At 52.4% G+C, this 15,924-nt stretch overlaps 1 protein-coding gene across 10 annotated transcripts in view; it reads left to right on the top strand.

Moving 5' to 3' along the window:
- FBRSL1 (fibrosin like 1) overlaps positions 1-15,924 on the top strand; it is a 219,830-nt gene that overhangs the window by 139,853 nt on the left and 64,053 nt on the right. For all 10 annotated transcript variants that reach the window (XM_031948361.1, XM_031948358.1, XM_031948365.1 and 7 more), the window contains one exon: positions 13,250-13,279. In XM_031948361.1, the coding sequence (XP_031804221.1) occupies positions 13,250-13,279 (30 nt within the window). The remainder of the gene's footprint in view (positions 1-13,249; positions 13,280-15,924) is intronic.

Here is a 15,924-nt window from a genome sequence, read left to right as displayed (position 1 = left end):
CATTCTGCAGTTTTCTTTGCTGTCAGGACAATGGCCTGTACCTCAACACACTCTCGCAGCGGGGGCTAGAAGGGGTTCTGGAGGAACCCAAGAGCCTGTGACTTGATCACAGAGAGTCCCCTCAACAAGGCCTTCGCTTTGCAGTCCCCCACAGTCCCAGTTAAGGGACTCTTGGAGCCAGGAATCTAGTGACTCACATTCTATCGTGTTCCTCTCGTTTCCACCCTCCCCTCCACTCCTGGCACTTCTTGGACCCTGAGCTTTGTCACCTTCCCAGGCAAGAAAGCCGAAATATTGTACTGGGAAATTGAGTCCCAAAAGGAAGGTTTTCCCTCCTCATGAATTTTTCATGTCTTTGTTTGAGAAATCCCTGGCTGACCATTGCTAAAGCTAAGTAATTAACACTCGCCCTGTAATAAGAAGAAGGGAGGATGAGGCTTGTATATTGGGGATTAATAGCTGGGCTTGTGTCGGGTTTTTTCAGTCTAGGGACTTTGGGGCAATGTGGGTAAATTCCTTTCATCACCCTCCACCCCCCAGAAAATCTCTACCTTCTCCCCTAACACAAACCTCCTGGCCTGGTCCCTCTAAGGTAGTGTCCAGCTATGTTCTGGGCCGGCTTTGGCAGCAGGTCAAGCAATGACCAATGAGAAGGCTCAGGAAAGGTAGAGGATCATCGGCTTTAGATCTGAGATGGACTTTGGAAGCATCTCCTTATACAGTCTAAGAGGAACCGATGGAAGGGCCCAGAGATGAACACACTTGCCCAGCGTCACACAGCCATCAGGGATTCAGAGCTGCTGGGACTCAGAACTTAGCGTCTCCTTCCCTCTTTCCGGGTCGTTTCCTCCTTCCCACCGAGAACAGCAGCCGGAGGAAGAGACTAATGTGCGTGAATCCCAGCCCTGCCACTTACCCCCTGCGTGGTTGTAGACAAGTAGTTGACTTGCTGGGTCTGTAAAGTGCAGGGGTTGGACTAGTGGCCTGGGGCCTCCTCCAGGGTGACCTGTGATCCTGGGACCCGGCCTTCCCCTGGGCTTAGCTGGGTTGGATGCCAGTTGACCATGGGGCCCAGGCCCTGCCTCTTGAGCTGCTGCTCTGTCATAGGCTAAGAACGGCCCCCAGCTCTGCCATCTCTAGTCACCCTCCTGCCAGCTGCGTCGTGGCCAGGGCCGTAGGGTCAGCCCCGACACCTTCCTCTGTGGCAGCCCGCCCCTGATCAGGAGCTTGGACACGGGCAAAGCCAGCCCTGGCCCCCGGGTGAGACACTCACTCCAGGGAGTGCAGGCCTTGTGGGGAAGAGGGCTAGGGAGCTGGGATGGAGAGGGAGGGCAGGCCACCAGACAACAGGCATTTATAATGTGCCGCTTTCTGGGGACTCCCTCTCCCACAGGCCCCAGACTGCCCACAGGGAGCTTACATTCTAATTCAGGAAACAGGATGTCCATATCCCAGAACATGGGGATATAAGCTCTGTATATAAAGGTTTAAAGAAAAAAAAAGCAAAAGCCTGCCTAGATCCGGGCTGGAGCCGAACCATTGGAAGAGATGCTTTTCTCCTTAGTGAGGCCATCCGTTCGCCTCCCCCTGCGGATGTGGTCCTGCCCAGGAAGGAGACGGAAGGAGGGGAAGGGGAGTGAGCACTCCTACAGCTCCTACTGTGCGCCAGACGCCGTCCTGAGTCCCTCACAATTAGGATCTCATTTGATCTTCACGATGATATCTACAGTGGAGGAAACGGAGACAGACAGAGGGACTTATCCAAGGGCGTGCAGCTAAGTGTGTGAGGCTGAATTTTAACTCGGGCCTGTCACCAGCTGCCTCTTCAGAAAGAACTGCTGCTTATGGGGGGAGCAGAGCTGCAGCAGCCCCATCATGGGAGATCTGTCCCCTCCCCTTTGCTATCTTTTCTCAGAAGGTCCAGATCCCCGGGTCTTGCCCCTCCCAGAATGGGGATCTATACCTCTGCTCTAACAGAGAGCTCTCCCTGCCCATCCCTTTGTGTACCCTCCCCTCCTGGGGGCCTGCCCTCTTCCAGCAAGTCTCCCCTCCATACTGACCGTGTGACTGACACACACACACTCATGCCTGAAACGGGGATAGCTCCCCTCAGAGCACCATGGAGATCTGTGCCCCCCAGGGCCCTCCTTCCCACTGTAGGGGTTTATGCCCCTTTCTCTGTATCCCTCTCCTTCCTTTAGTAAACATCCCTTCCTGCATCCTCAGATAATCCCTGCCACCCTTACAGGTGCCCCCCTCCCCAGGAGGGGCCTTTCCCCTTACTTAGGGGGAGGGTTCCTTGCTCCCCCTGCTTCCTATTTTTCTCTATCTTGTGGCCCTTTCATGAGGGGATCTGTGTTCTACAGCCATGATGGGGGGAGGGGAGGGAGAGGAGGAGGGGGGCTGTGCCCCTCCTCCTGCAGGGATTTGCCCACATTGAGTGCCGCTCTTCCACCCCCGGAGCCCCCATTGCTCAGCCGGGCCCTGTGCCCCCCTCCCACCCCAGCAGGCATCTGTGACTCGCCCTCCACTCCAGCCGGCCCAGGGGTGGGGTTCAGGCCAGAGGGAGGGCCTCCCCCTCCCCAGTCCTGCCATTTTGAAGGTCGTCTTGCTAGCAGCGAGACAGATGTGAGGGATTTTTTTCTCCCCCACCTCTTACTCTGATTAATTGCCTCATTCAATTCCGACTATTGCAGTTAAACATTAATTCAGCAGGACTTAATAACGTATTCATTTATGACCCTGCCTGCTCAGGCTGACAATGATGGGCTGTTTTTGTTAATTATAGGGATCCATGAGCCCCGTCCTTTACACGCTCGCACTGACGGAAAACACAGCCCGGCACACGCGTGGTCTTTGATGTCAGATAAATCACACCTCCCCGAGGAGCCGGCTGCGGGGCGAATATTTCTTCCTCAATATTTTCCACCAAATGCGTCCTCCTGCCGACGCTGCCACGTTGGCTTAAGAAGCAATCCGGGGAGATCTGTCAGAGGGCCGGGGGGGGGGGGGGAGGCTTGCCAAGGTTTGCCTCCGTGATTGCCCGGTCCCCTGGCAGGACTGGCAGAGGAAGCCCCTGCCCCCGAGATGAGAAAAGGCCTTTGTCTCCTTCCGGCACTAATTAGAACTCTCTAATTAGAAGGCTCTCTGAGCGGGCTGGGGATTCTTGGGTGAGGGGTTCCACTAACCGAGAGCCTCCAGCCCCACAGCCCCAAGGAAGTGGGAGGGAGATGCGCCTTATGTGGGGGGAGGGCGGGGGTCTCGGGGTGCTGGTGGTCAGGGCTGGCCAGGGGCCTTCAGAGGCAGAGTCTGGGCAGGACACTGCCCACAAAGGGGTACAGCTGGCATCGACGGGCATGTGTCCCATTGTGTGTCATTGCGCATTTCTCTGAGGGTGGATCACCCACCACCCAAAATGACAGCTTAATAGGGATTGCTCTTTCCACCTCGAGGGTTCTGCAGCATTAATTAAGCGGGAAGCGTCCGGATTGGTGGTACCTTCTGAGGCTCTGCTGGGAGGTGATCTATTTCTGTCTGAGCTGTCGCGTCCCCCCTCCCACCTCAGCCCACCCCCAGTGCCGTGGGCATGCGCCGAGACCCCCCCCCTCCCTGGCACAGGCCGAGTCCGGAGCATGCAGCCTCTCCCTTCGGCCCAGGCCTGGGTCTCCAAATTGTGGTCCTGTGACTAGAATTCAAAACCTGCCTCGGATACTTGACTTGTCCTTATTTACGTCTTCTTGCCACTGTAAAGTAAGGGTGATAATAGTGCCCACCTATCTACCGAGGTAGCAAATACAAGTGTCCAATGAGATCGTGTTTAGTTAGGATAGTGCCCTGCATATGTAGTAGGTACTTAATAAGTGCTTGTTTCTTTCCCTCTCCTGGGCCTGCATAATAGGTGCTTAATAAATGCTTGTTTCTCTCCTTCTTTTGGGACCTGGACTACACTCAGGTTCAGGATTAGCATCTATCTCCCCTGCTTCACCTAGTGTCTTGTTAATAAGGTGGTTCCAGACTCTGCCTTGAAATATGATGGTTCTTCTTTTGTTGCTTCCCAGTCAAAAACTTGAATTTCTAGGAACGAGCTCCTGGATGCCCTCTCCTTGCCTCCGTGACTAGTTCCAGGTGCCTTGACCTGCACAGTCCCCAATCTCAAGATACATTAAATATAAAAATATAAAAAAAAAAAAATAGAAATGAAAATGACTTTCCTTGTACTAGGACCGTCCAGTCCTAGCACCGACCCTGGGTTACCGAGGACTCTTGAGTTCATTCTCAGAAAGAAAAGAAATTGGAGTCAAGATGACCAGGGGCTCTCAGAGAAGAAGTTAGACCAGTTGAACTCTTAAAGCCCTTATGTGTCTAAATGGTGATTCTGTTCTGGATGGCGTTCCCGAAACAATGATAATTATTATTGCTAATGTTCGTGGTTATTGAGGTGTTCCAGTCGTTCAGCTCTTTATAACTCCATTTGGCATTTCTTGGCAAACAACAGGATCTCACAGCTAGTACGTGCTTGAGGCTGGACTCAAACTCAAGAGATGGGTTTCCCGACTTCCCTGACTAGGTCTGGAACTGAATCCCTCGTGCACCTCGCTTCCCGATTGCTGTAAGTTATTATAACTGGGCAAGGCAACAGAAGCAACTTGCTGGACATTACTGCTGGCTTTAAAACTTAAGGACTTGACAAATACCTGCCGAGAAATTACCTGGGGCCTAGAATCCCACATCACCAATGCACTCTCTTTTATGGATAAATGGCAGATCCCTCAATAGCACAAATATGGACTTCCCAGCATTACTGACAGCTTGACCAACCATGTGTCCTGGAGCCAGAGCATTCTCAAAGGCCGAACCATGTCCTGCAATCTGCTGGCCATAACACCTGTCCATAAAAACAGATGAATGGCCTCTTTAGTCCATGTTCCCGCACAAGCCACTCATAATCTCTGAGCTGCATGGGCCAAGAAGCTTTTCAGGTGCAGGGATGAGAGGGATGGGCCCATCCTCATCCTCCTGGCTCCTGCTGCTGCTGTCCCTAGGAAGCAGTCCCTGAGTCGGTCCCAGAGGAACTTCCCTCTCCATCACCCTCCTACAAAAAAGCAGGCATCTGGTTGGCCCATGCAGTAATTGGTGAAACATAAAATTTAAAAGAATAGTTGCAAGACCCTTTTCTACCTTGTTGAAAAAGATAAGAACATAATAAGTAATCATGATTTTTAAATAGCTGCCATTCGTGCAATTCTTCACGAAGCACAAAAAGTTTGCAAGGGCTAATGTTAACGAAGTATCCACTGTTTTGAAAAATAAAACATTTTAATTAAAAGATAAAAATAAAAGGAATTGCAAAGAGTATCATAAGAGGAGAGCTGAAAGAGAGGTCCTTCTAGTCCAACCCCTTCACCTACAAATGAGAAAACTGAGGCACATCACAGATAGAAGAGGGGGGAGATTTGTTTTGTTGCTGTTTCATCACGACTACACCTTTGTGACACTGTGGGCCACAAAATGCCAGTACTCTCCACTGGGTTTTCTTGGCAGATACTGGCGCGGTTTGCCATTTCCTTCTCCGGTGGTTAAGTAATTTGCCTAGAGTAATCTAGTTCATAAAGTATATAAGGAAGTACCCGCCTGCTTGACACCGAGTCTCATATTCTCGCCCCTGGGTTTTGCTGAGCTCTGCTGTAGGACCGGATGGTTCCACTTAATTATCATTCTGTCCATCTGAGACGACTGTAGATCATCCACTTCACTTTCTTGAGTGAAGACAGTAGCCTGAGGGCAGGAGAATTGGTCTCCTAGCCTTGAGTTTCCTCACCTATCCATCCTCCTCTCAACTGACAAAAGGATTTTCCTAAAACACTTCTTTGCGTATCATGCTTCTGTTCAGCAAACTCCATTTTATTTTCATTTTTTTCTAGGATCACATATAAATTCCTTTGCTTCCTCCCAAAGCCCTTTACGGTCTGTCCCCAGTGTCCCTTTCCAGCCTGTTTTCCACTTGTTCCCTTCCCATACTCAAACAGGACTTCTTTTTTTCTGGGTAATTTAATCATGCTATTAAAACAGGCCGGCAGGACGACCATTTGGGCATCTCTCTTAGACCAAAGACTCCTCCTGGAGTCCTGTGAAATGCCTAATCAGTCCTGATTGGTAACTCAGGGGGAGATAGGCTATCTCGGAGTACGTGACTCAGGTCACTCAAATCTTGGCCAAGGAGACTTTCATTTCTCTATCACCTGTCTTGAAAGAAAAGGAGAATCAACATTTTCTCCAACCTGTCAGACCTGTCAGACAATGAGCAGGAATACACCCATTAATCCAAACTCAGAATTTCTTTTACTGCCTGATTAGATCTTGGCCTGGGTGAATCTTTAAAAGAGACTTCCCATACTAATTGACTGAATGAAGAAGTAGAAGAGGGAAGGGGAGAAACCCTGGTCCTATTATAGTAATTAATAAATATGAGAAAAATATTCATTTCTCACATTTAACCCATTTGAGTCTTTTCAGTGAATCACTAACAGGTATCATGAACACTTCATCAAGGGTTCTTAACTATGAGACTTATGTTGTCACAAAATCAAAGGGGACAGCAAACCTTACAAATAAAGGTACATAGGGGAAAAGTAAACAGCAAAATCAATGACAAATAAATCAAATTGTCCATTTAAGACAAAGTCTTATCTCATCCAGCTCTCTGGTTCTTGGGACACTATCTGATGCATCCCTCTGGCCAAACAGGAATTCTCGCTGTTTCTCTGCTAATGTTGCATCTCCTCTAGCTCCACGAGGTTGCCAAGATTGTCTGTGATGCTTTCCCTCCTTTGATCTCTTTGATTCTTCTAAGTGCAGCTCAATCCTCCCCCCACTCTTGGGCTGAATATCATCCTTCCTTTCCTCCATCCAAATGCTTCCAATTCCAAATTCACCCTGAATTTATTTTGTGTATCATTTGTTTTTACTAACAGATACACGTTTTCTTTCGCCATACAGTGTAAGCTCCTTGAGGGCAGGGATTGTTTGATTTCTTTTTCATTCCCCTCACATGTGGTTGGCACTTGGCGATTGCTGGATTAAGGGAAAACAAATGCAACCTCCTTCTTGGGCAGTTGTTCCGTCTCTAAGATCCCCAAGCAAAGCTCAGAGAACTTTGACATAGACTGACATCCATCCGCTCAGGAAATGAGATTTGTCTCCAAGCAGCAGGCCTTTGCCATCGGCTTAAGATTTTTGAGCAGTCCTGGTCAATTACTGCTCATTACCTCAATTCACAAACAAATATATATGATGTAGACATTTCTGGAGTTAAATAAATTCAGAAGAGTTTCATGACCAGACCTGAGAGGTAATCAGTAATGGTTCGATGTCAACTTGAAGGGAAAACATGGGTCAAGTACCCCAGAGCTCTGCCCTCATATTTCTTCTGTATCAGTGGTTTAAATGGAGGCATAAATGGTCTATCCATCAAATTTATTGTTGACATGAAGCTGGGAGGGAGACGGCCATTCAGTGGGTGACAGAAAAAAATATCTACAGGCTAGAAAATTGAGCCAAATCTGGTGAGATGAAATTTAACAGAAGGAAATGTAAAATTCTACCTTTGGATTAAAAAAAAAATTAATATCGCAATTGTAAGGGGGACAAGATGTAGCGTTGTTGTTGTTGTGACTGATTCCTCAGTTCCCAAGGACCCTAGCTCTCTGATTCCATCTGTGGTATTCTCTTGGCAAAGAGACTAGACTGGTTTGCCTTTGCCTTTTTCAGGAGATTAAGGCAAATGGGGTTAAGTGACTTGCCCAGAACCACACAACTAGGAAGTCAGTTCTTCCTGACTCCAGGCTCGGTGCCCTTTCCACTGAGCCATCTAGCTGTCTATGTTAGATGTACATAGAGAACAGTTTAAAAATATATATATTGAAATTTTAGTAAACTGCAGATTCATTATGTGTCTAAGAGTGTGACATGGCAGCCAAGATTTCTGCTTTCCCAGATTGCATTAGAAATGTAGGAGTTCCCACTGTACTCAGCCTTAGGTAGAACATATTTGGAATATTATGAGCATGACATTTCAAGGGCATTGGCCAACTGGAGCACATCATCCAGGATGGGGAAGGACCCTAGGGACTTTTGTCTTGAAGAAGGAGAAAAAATTCAGGAGACACATAATAACCGTCTTCTTAAATCTGAAGGTAGTTGTAGGGAAGGTATTTGATTCATCAAAGGGCAGAAAACTTGGTGGAATGAGTAGACACTCAGGGATTGATCTTGATGTAAGCTAAGGAAAAAACCTAAGCAGGAGAGCATCACCGGAGGCTGGCTGACCACTTGTGTGGGTGTTCTAAAGTGGACTCTTATGGAAGGATGGCTGGGACCCGAAGGCCTTTGAAGCCCCTTCCAGCTCAGAGAGACTGTGTGGCGAGGGTGGAAAAGGAGGAAGCCCACCTCCCCACCCTCTCTTCTGGGATCAGGAGCCAGTCTCCTCAACAGCTATTGACAACCCATGGTTCATCCCTTCCTTCTTCCTGGATGATAACATGCTTTCTACCATCCGAAACTAATTCGGCCATCGTCTCAGATGAATCCTGTGATGTGAGCTCTTTGCCTTTGTACATACAATCCTTATTTCTGCCCTTCGGAATTAGAAGCTTGAATGTAGAATTGGGGAAGATGTGAGAATGTAGAATGTCATTGCTGGGGGCAAGGAGGGGGATGGACCTTAGAACCTAGGATGTCAAAACTGGAAAGGCCCTTAGATCAACATGTTCAACACTGTCTCCTCTATACTGTGAATTGGGACTTTGATCAGGTCTCATCTGATCTGGAAGGAAGAATTGTCTCAAGCATTTATTAAACTCCCACTGTATACCAGGTAGCAGGTGCTAAACAGTATTATCTAGGATCTCTGGAGCAAAAAATATCTAGGCAATGTTGGATCCTATTGGTATGCTTCCCCTAAACCCAGTGGGCCCACGGGCCAGGGTCCCTGTCCCCTGCCAATCAAGGACTGTCTCCTATATCACTGATCACTAAATTGGAAATGGTGTTTTATGGCAGCAATAAAGGGATGGTACAGCGTGAGGTACGTTTTTATACAACTCTATGAACTTTGTCATTGAAAACATTATAGCCTTGAATGTGAGAGCTCGGTGGAAGGCAATATAATTTGATTACCGATATTAATCACATAGAGTACAACATATAAAACCAGTAATGCATAAGTCTGACTGGAGCCAGAGAACCCTCATGTGCATCTCAGGGAGATTTATTCTCAGTAATATAATTCATTTGACATGAAAGTATCATAATTGCAGTTGCTAGGAAGAGATTTTTTTTTCTTTTAAGGAAAAAGTGACCCTGATTTCAAGAGTAGCATTTTCTTTGCCTAGCTTCTCTTGTGAACCCTGACACAAAAGATGGGCCGAGTCCGTCGTCACAGGATTGTGGTCTTGAGTTGGAAGGGACCTCTAAGATCATGTAATCATTTTATCCGTGGCAGCCGAGAAAGCAAGAGATTTATCAAGGCAATAAGACCCGGAATCAAAATTAGTAGCCGAGTCTCAATCCCAGTTCCAGCACTGATCTTACAATGTTATCTGGACCCGCTTTTCATAAACCAGCCAAGTCAAAGAGCTTGGTTGGAGCATCGGGAGTGCCCCCGACTCCAGGTGTCCCCGTGACACGATACGTTCAGAAGGCAGTAAGGAGGATTTAGTTAGGTCCACATCGGAGCCCTGCTGCTTATTACCTTTGACTTGAGGCAAATCTCTTGGCTTATGTGCCTTAGTTTTCCTGCTCCATGAAATGGGTGGGAGTGGACTGGATGCAATCTCCTCTGAGATCTCTTCCTGCTCCGGATTTGGGATCTTATAGTTGTGTGATTTGGGGGCTGCCCGAGCTCTGTGTGTCCACATATGCACGTGTGTTACTTGGCGACTTGAGGTCCCCTTTGGACCTCTGGCCCCATCCTTTTAGTCATAGACTCTTCCACACTTAATGGGGCCTGGATTTCCCCAGTGCAGGGGTGCCACGGCCCACCCCTGCCCCCACCATACCATACCCCTTGTCCGTAGGACACCTTTGTCCTTCTCATACCTCCAGGTGGGGAGAGGAGGTAGCTCATAATGCCGTTATTTAAGCCGGGTCTCCTCTACTTCCTGTAGTAGGATGTTCCTACTATGTGTCTGACACTATATGAGACCCCAAAAACAGGCATCTGTTTCATCCCAGCTGTCAGTCAATTTACAAACATTTACTAAATCTGCCCTTTGTGCCCGTTACTCTGCTAGAGGCTGGGACTACATCTCATCCCAGATGAAACTTTCCTTGGCTTCAGGAAGCTTGCACTCTGTTAATTGATTATTGATTATTTATTTATATTATTATATAAAATAATCATTTATTAAATACATTTTATGTGCTTGATACTGTACTAGATACTGGCGTTGCATTTTATTACCAGAGAAACGTTCTTTGCCCTCAGGGAGCTCACGTCCTGTCAGTCAACAAGTATTTGCTAAACCGCTATTCGGTACCAGGTACAGAGCCGTATGTAGGTGAGACAGAGCCTGCCCTCAGAGCGCGCATTTCCTCAGGGAAGATAGTGTGCACACGTGTGTGTGTGTGTGTGTGTGTATGCATGATATGTGTAAGATATAGGAAGTAGATTTAAAAATCCATAAATATATATAAGCATATTAAAGAATCTATAAATATATACATAAGTATATTAAAGAATACATAAATATATACATGCATATATAAGAAGTACATTAAAGAATCTGCACAGTATGAACACAAGAAGGTGGGGAGAGGAGGAGCCCCCAGTGGGGGCAGGCGGGAAGTCCGACCAGTACGACCCCCCCATAGCAAGTGGTTCTTGAGCGTGGTGACAAGCCGGCAGTTTCCCGCGGGGGCTGGTGGAGGAGGAGCCCCTCCCAGCCCCGGTGGGGGGACGGGTGCCCATGACAGGCCCCCCATTTTCTACAAGCGTGTACTTGAGGGTGACAGTGTGGAGTGGCCTGTTTCTGGAGTAACCACGTGCATGTGTGGGGGTAATCAGGCTGGCCCAGCCCTGTGGGCACACACCTAAGCCCTCTTGTGTAGTCGGCTCCGGGGGCCGACCCTGTGCCCGGCACACAGTAGGCGCCTAATAAATGACCTTTGTCCCTTCACACGCAGGGGCTGCTGCGGGGGCATTCCCGGATCCGGCGCACGCCCCCCACGTATGACGGCAGGCACACGCATGACCGAGCACATTAAGTTTGGGGGTGGTTGTGATTTTACAGTCTGTGACATCTTCAGAAGGCGTTTGAGCCGCACATCTCCTCTTCCCCTCCCCACCCCCTTCCCGGCACGCTCTGACGGGCCCAGCTCTGACTAATATTCCGTGTTTAACTCACCAAATAATCAAGCCGTGTTCAGCTCCTTCCTCGCACAGTGTTCCCTGAATTATTGAGGGTGTTTGATGTCAGTTAGCATCTGTGACAGAGGCAGAGGGAGCCCCCTCCCCTCGCAGCCTCCGCCTGAGCGAGCGGCTCTCGGGCCGGCCGGGCGGGCTCATCTGGCCAGTCACCCCGTCCGTGCGACCCCCCCCCCAGCTGTCTCCCTCTGGGCCTCGGGCTCTCCCTTCCCTCCCAGGGTTGTCTCCCTCTGGGCCTCGGGCTCTCCCTTCCCTCCCAGGGTAACCGTGGATAACTAACCTCTGGGCCCGGAGCCCCCGCCCCTCCTCCGCCGCTCGGGCCCAAGACAGAGCTCTCCCCGGGCAGGGTTTTGTGCCGGCATCACTGGGAGCTCGGAGCCGCCTCTTGGGACCTGGAGACCTGAATTCCTGCTCCTCCTGCCTGTGGGCCGCCGCGCGGGCGGGTGTGGCGGGGCCCGTGCCGTGGGGCCTGCACTTCCCAACCACTGGGCACAGGTTGGGGCTTGGGAGAGACGGGGGCGAGATGCCCCCTGACCTCGGGGGGCTTGCGTTCTATCGGGGAGACCCAAAGGGCTGCCCTTGCCCAGACGAGGGCCCGGCAGCTAGCCCCACGTCACAGACCCTCGTTGGGGGTCTCAGAAGGAGGGCCGGCCGGTCCTTCTCGCTAAAAAGCTGAGGGTCAAACGGGCGACCTGACACGGAGGTCCGCTAATGGCCGCACGGAAAGTGATCTGGGATCGAGTCTCCGGGGTGGTGCAGCCAGGCCGTGGGATGGGAAAAGTCCCAGAAATTCTCCCTCTGAAGCCAGTAAGCTGCAGACCTTGCGTCTGATTTGGTTTAAAGGGTGTTTCCTCGCTGGAAGTCCCCTGCGCCAAAAAAAACCTCTGAATGAATGAAGCCCTTATTCAGTGGCTTTTCATGGCCCCACACACACACACACTCACATGCCTGACACACTCACATGCCTCACACACTCACATGCCTCACACACACTCACACTCTCACACACTCACTCCTGACACACACACACACACACCCCTGACACTCACTCCTACTCACACACACTCACACTCTCACACTCACACATTCCTGACACTCACACTCACATGCCTGACACACTCACATGCCTCACACACACTCACTCTCACACACACACTCACACTCTCACACACTCACTCCTGACACACACACACACACACACCCCTGACACTCACTCCTACTCACACACACACACACTCACTCACACATTCCTGACACTCACACTCACACGCCTGACACTCGCACACTCTCACACTCACACATACCTGACACACACTCACACACACACTCACACTCTCACACACTCACTCCTGACACACACACACACCCCTGACACTCACTCCTACTCACACACACACACACACTCACACTCACACATTCCTGACACTCACACGCCTGACACACTCGCACACACGCTCACACGCCTGACTCCCTGGGAGAGGAGCTTGGGGCAGCTGCTGGGTGACAGCCGGGGTCTCCCAGGGGCTCTTGCTGCCCCTTCCCGGCCCCGCGGTGGCGGTGACCCTGTGCTGGCCTGAGGGGACGTGGTGGAGGCGGAGGGGGCCGGCCCTGTGCTGGCTTCAGGACTCGGAAGGAGCAGATTTGCGTTTCCCCCTGAGCGTGGCTCCCATTGGCATCAGGCCGGGAAGGGCAGCTGGGAGGGCCGGGGTGCGCGTCCTGTGTCCCCGGAGGGGGTTTGCCCAGTCAGGGAGGGGCTTAAATAAGGGTTTGAGAGTTTGGTTGTGAAGGCTTCTTTGACACGCACTTTTCTCTCTTTCTCACCCACAGTGCGACAGCGAGAGCGACATTGATGACAAGGTAAGAGTGAGTTCTTCCCCACGCCTTCCCCGGTTGAAGGGCAGGAAGCATCTTTCCCAGCAGGCCCCGCTGCCTCCCGGCCCAGACCTGGCAGTGCTCAGGGAGGACGGTGGCGGAGCGTCTGAGCCCTGTTCCTCTTCTCTCCCCCGGCATGAGAATGAGCTGAGGCAGCAAGATCTGGGTCCTTGGCTAAAGCCCCAGTGGGAGGCGGTGGGGGAGGGCGCTTGGGGGGGTCTCCCACCCCCACCCCAGTCTCTCCACCACGGATAACGGAGCTGTCGGCCCGGGTCCCGGGGGGGGGGGGGGGAGGTTCTGTGCGCCAGAGCGGGTTGGCAGACTCGGAGAGTCCATGTGACAGTGGGATCACGCGCCCCCGAGGCTGAGGGCCGGTCCCTCACCAGGAGGCAGGAAGGGGCACCCTCGGTGTCCGCGGGAGCGGGTGGGTTTGGGTACCTGCCGTGGCCTCGGGACGGAAGCGCCTTGGAGCCGTGGAGACCCCTTATCTAGAGGGAAGGCTCCCGTCTCCCTGCCCCGGCCTGCTGAGTGTGGTCCGCGCTCATTAAGCTCCCCTTCTGCCGGGCCGGGGCTAGGAGCCCTCCCAGGGATGGGGACTTCTCCAAACCGGTCCCCAGGGAAGCCGGACGCAGAGCACCGAGGGAAGGGGGGAGCCGCGCTTTACATACCCGGCCGCCCCCAGATTTGAGTGAGGAGACTCAGGGAGGGGGGGAAGGGACAGACCGCTGCTTGAATCTGCCCCAGCTCCCCTGTCACCTCGGCAGGAAGGGAAGGGGAGAGCATCCATCACAGGAGGGGGCCGGGGGCTGACAGGCGCCAGGCAGACCCCGGCGAGCGCCCTGGATGAAGCTGTAAGTGACGTGCGGCGGCATTGGGCAGACGCGCCATTAACGACATTCTAAATTACCCCGGCGCCCGGGCGAGCCACGTCCTCCCCAGACTGACGTTTGCTGCATTGGGTTTGACTTCACCTTGTAGTGGAGAAATTGAAATCTGAACTACATTGATTAGCTTTCCGCGTGCGCCGTCCGAGGTTACCTTATGAGGAAGCGGCTCTGGGCCGGCGGTCCCGGGGGAGGGGGTGGGGAGGTGAGCAAGCCGCACACACCTGCAGGCTTGGGCCGGGCCTTCGGGCAGGAGCCCCGAGCCAGCTCCCCCTCCCAGTCGGGCCCAAGGAGCCCGGGCTCCCACAGCCTTTCGTGCCAGCTCTCCCTCCCACTTGGGCCCAAGCCCAGAGACCCCGGGGTCCGACGTCCTTTCCATCGCCCCGTTCTGCTTCCAGGGTGGGAGCCCTGGACTCCACATGAGGCATTCCTGAATTGCAAGGTCAGGTGCCCTTTTTCAGCCTCAGTTTCCCTGTCTGTAAAATCAGATTCAGGACCCCTGCAGCACCCACCTCCAGAGATAACAGACGCAAACAAACGTGAGTAGAGACAAGCGTGAAACACAGGATCTCTCTATTTCTCATCGTAGCAGTCTCAGCAAAGAGCGGCGCTCCTGGGGCAGCTGCGGGGGTCCCCGGGCACCGGATCAGCCCCCGCTCACCCCGGGCTCTCTAGAGCTAAGCACACACTTGTGGATGCGGGGCTTGATTCTGTCCTGCCTGTCACTCATTCTTTTTAAGCCCGCCCCTCCTAGGATCAGGGATGTTTATGGTGGTCTTTGATTGGACCCCCGCTTGTTGAGGTGGCGGCCCCAGTCCCTCAGCCTGGAGGGGCCCATCTCCTGCCCTGGAGGCCCTCGGGCCGGCGCCGGGGCTCCTGGCTGTCCCGTTTCCCAGGCCACGGGCCACGTTTGTGCCTGAGCCATCTTCCCATCTGAGCCCCAGGGACAGTGGCCGAAACCAAGAGGGCAGAGTCTGCTCACCCAGCCTGTCCCTGGGCACTGACCCTCTCCCCAAATAAGGGCCTTGTGCAGGGTGACCCTGAGTCCCGGAATTGTTCCAGGTCTCGTCCCCTGCGAGGTCACTTCCGTCTCCGGCAGTTTCGTGCTTATGTCCCTTCCCATTCTGAGGAACCCAAGGGTTCCTCTTCCTCTGACCTCAAAGGGCTAACAAGGCGGGGGGGGTGGGCAGTTACTGCTTCATTAGCGACAGGTCCAGGCCAGGCGGTGCAATGGGGAGAGCCCCAGGCCTGCAGTCAGGGGGACCCGTGTTCAGACTCACCTGGGACCCTTTCTCACTGGTTGTTCCTGGCTAAGTCACTTGCCCGCTGCCTGCCTCGGTTTCCTCGTTTGTAAAACAGGGACTAGTAACCTCAGCTTCCCGAGGCCGTTTTTTGAGGGCCAGATGTGATATCTGTGCAGCGCTCGCCCGGTGCTCGGGGCGTGGGAATCGCCGCATAAAGGCTGGCAGGTGTTGGCAAATGAGGCAGTGTTTGTGAAGGGCTTTGCCCAGTGTCTGACTCATGGAAGCAAGTGCTCTGTTCTGTTGGCCTGTTCCAGTCCCTTCCAACTCTCCGGGACCCGCTTGGGGTTTCCTTGGCAGAGACGTCGCAGTGGTTTGTCGCCAGCCCCTCTTACAGGCGAGGGAACCGAGGCAGGCGGGGCAAAGCGACTCGTCGCGAGTTCTGAGGGAGCTCCCTGCCCAGCCCGGCGGTGCCCGGGTCCTTCCCTGATGATGGGGAGCACTT

This window comes from Sarcophilus harrisii, chromosome 1 (assembly GCF_902635505.1).
Source record: "Sarcophilus harrisii chromosome 1, mSarHar1.11, whole genome shotgun sequence".
NCBI classification, from domain to species: Eukaryota; Metazoa; Chordata; class Mammalia; order Dasyuromorphia; family Dasyuridae; genus Sarcophilus; species Sarcophilus harrisii.
This window is presented reverse-complemented; position numbering and strand designations above follow the sequence as displayed.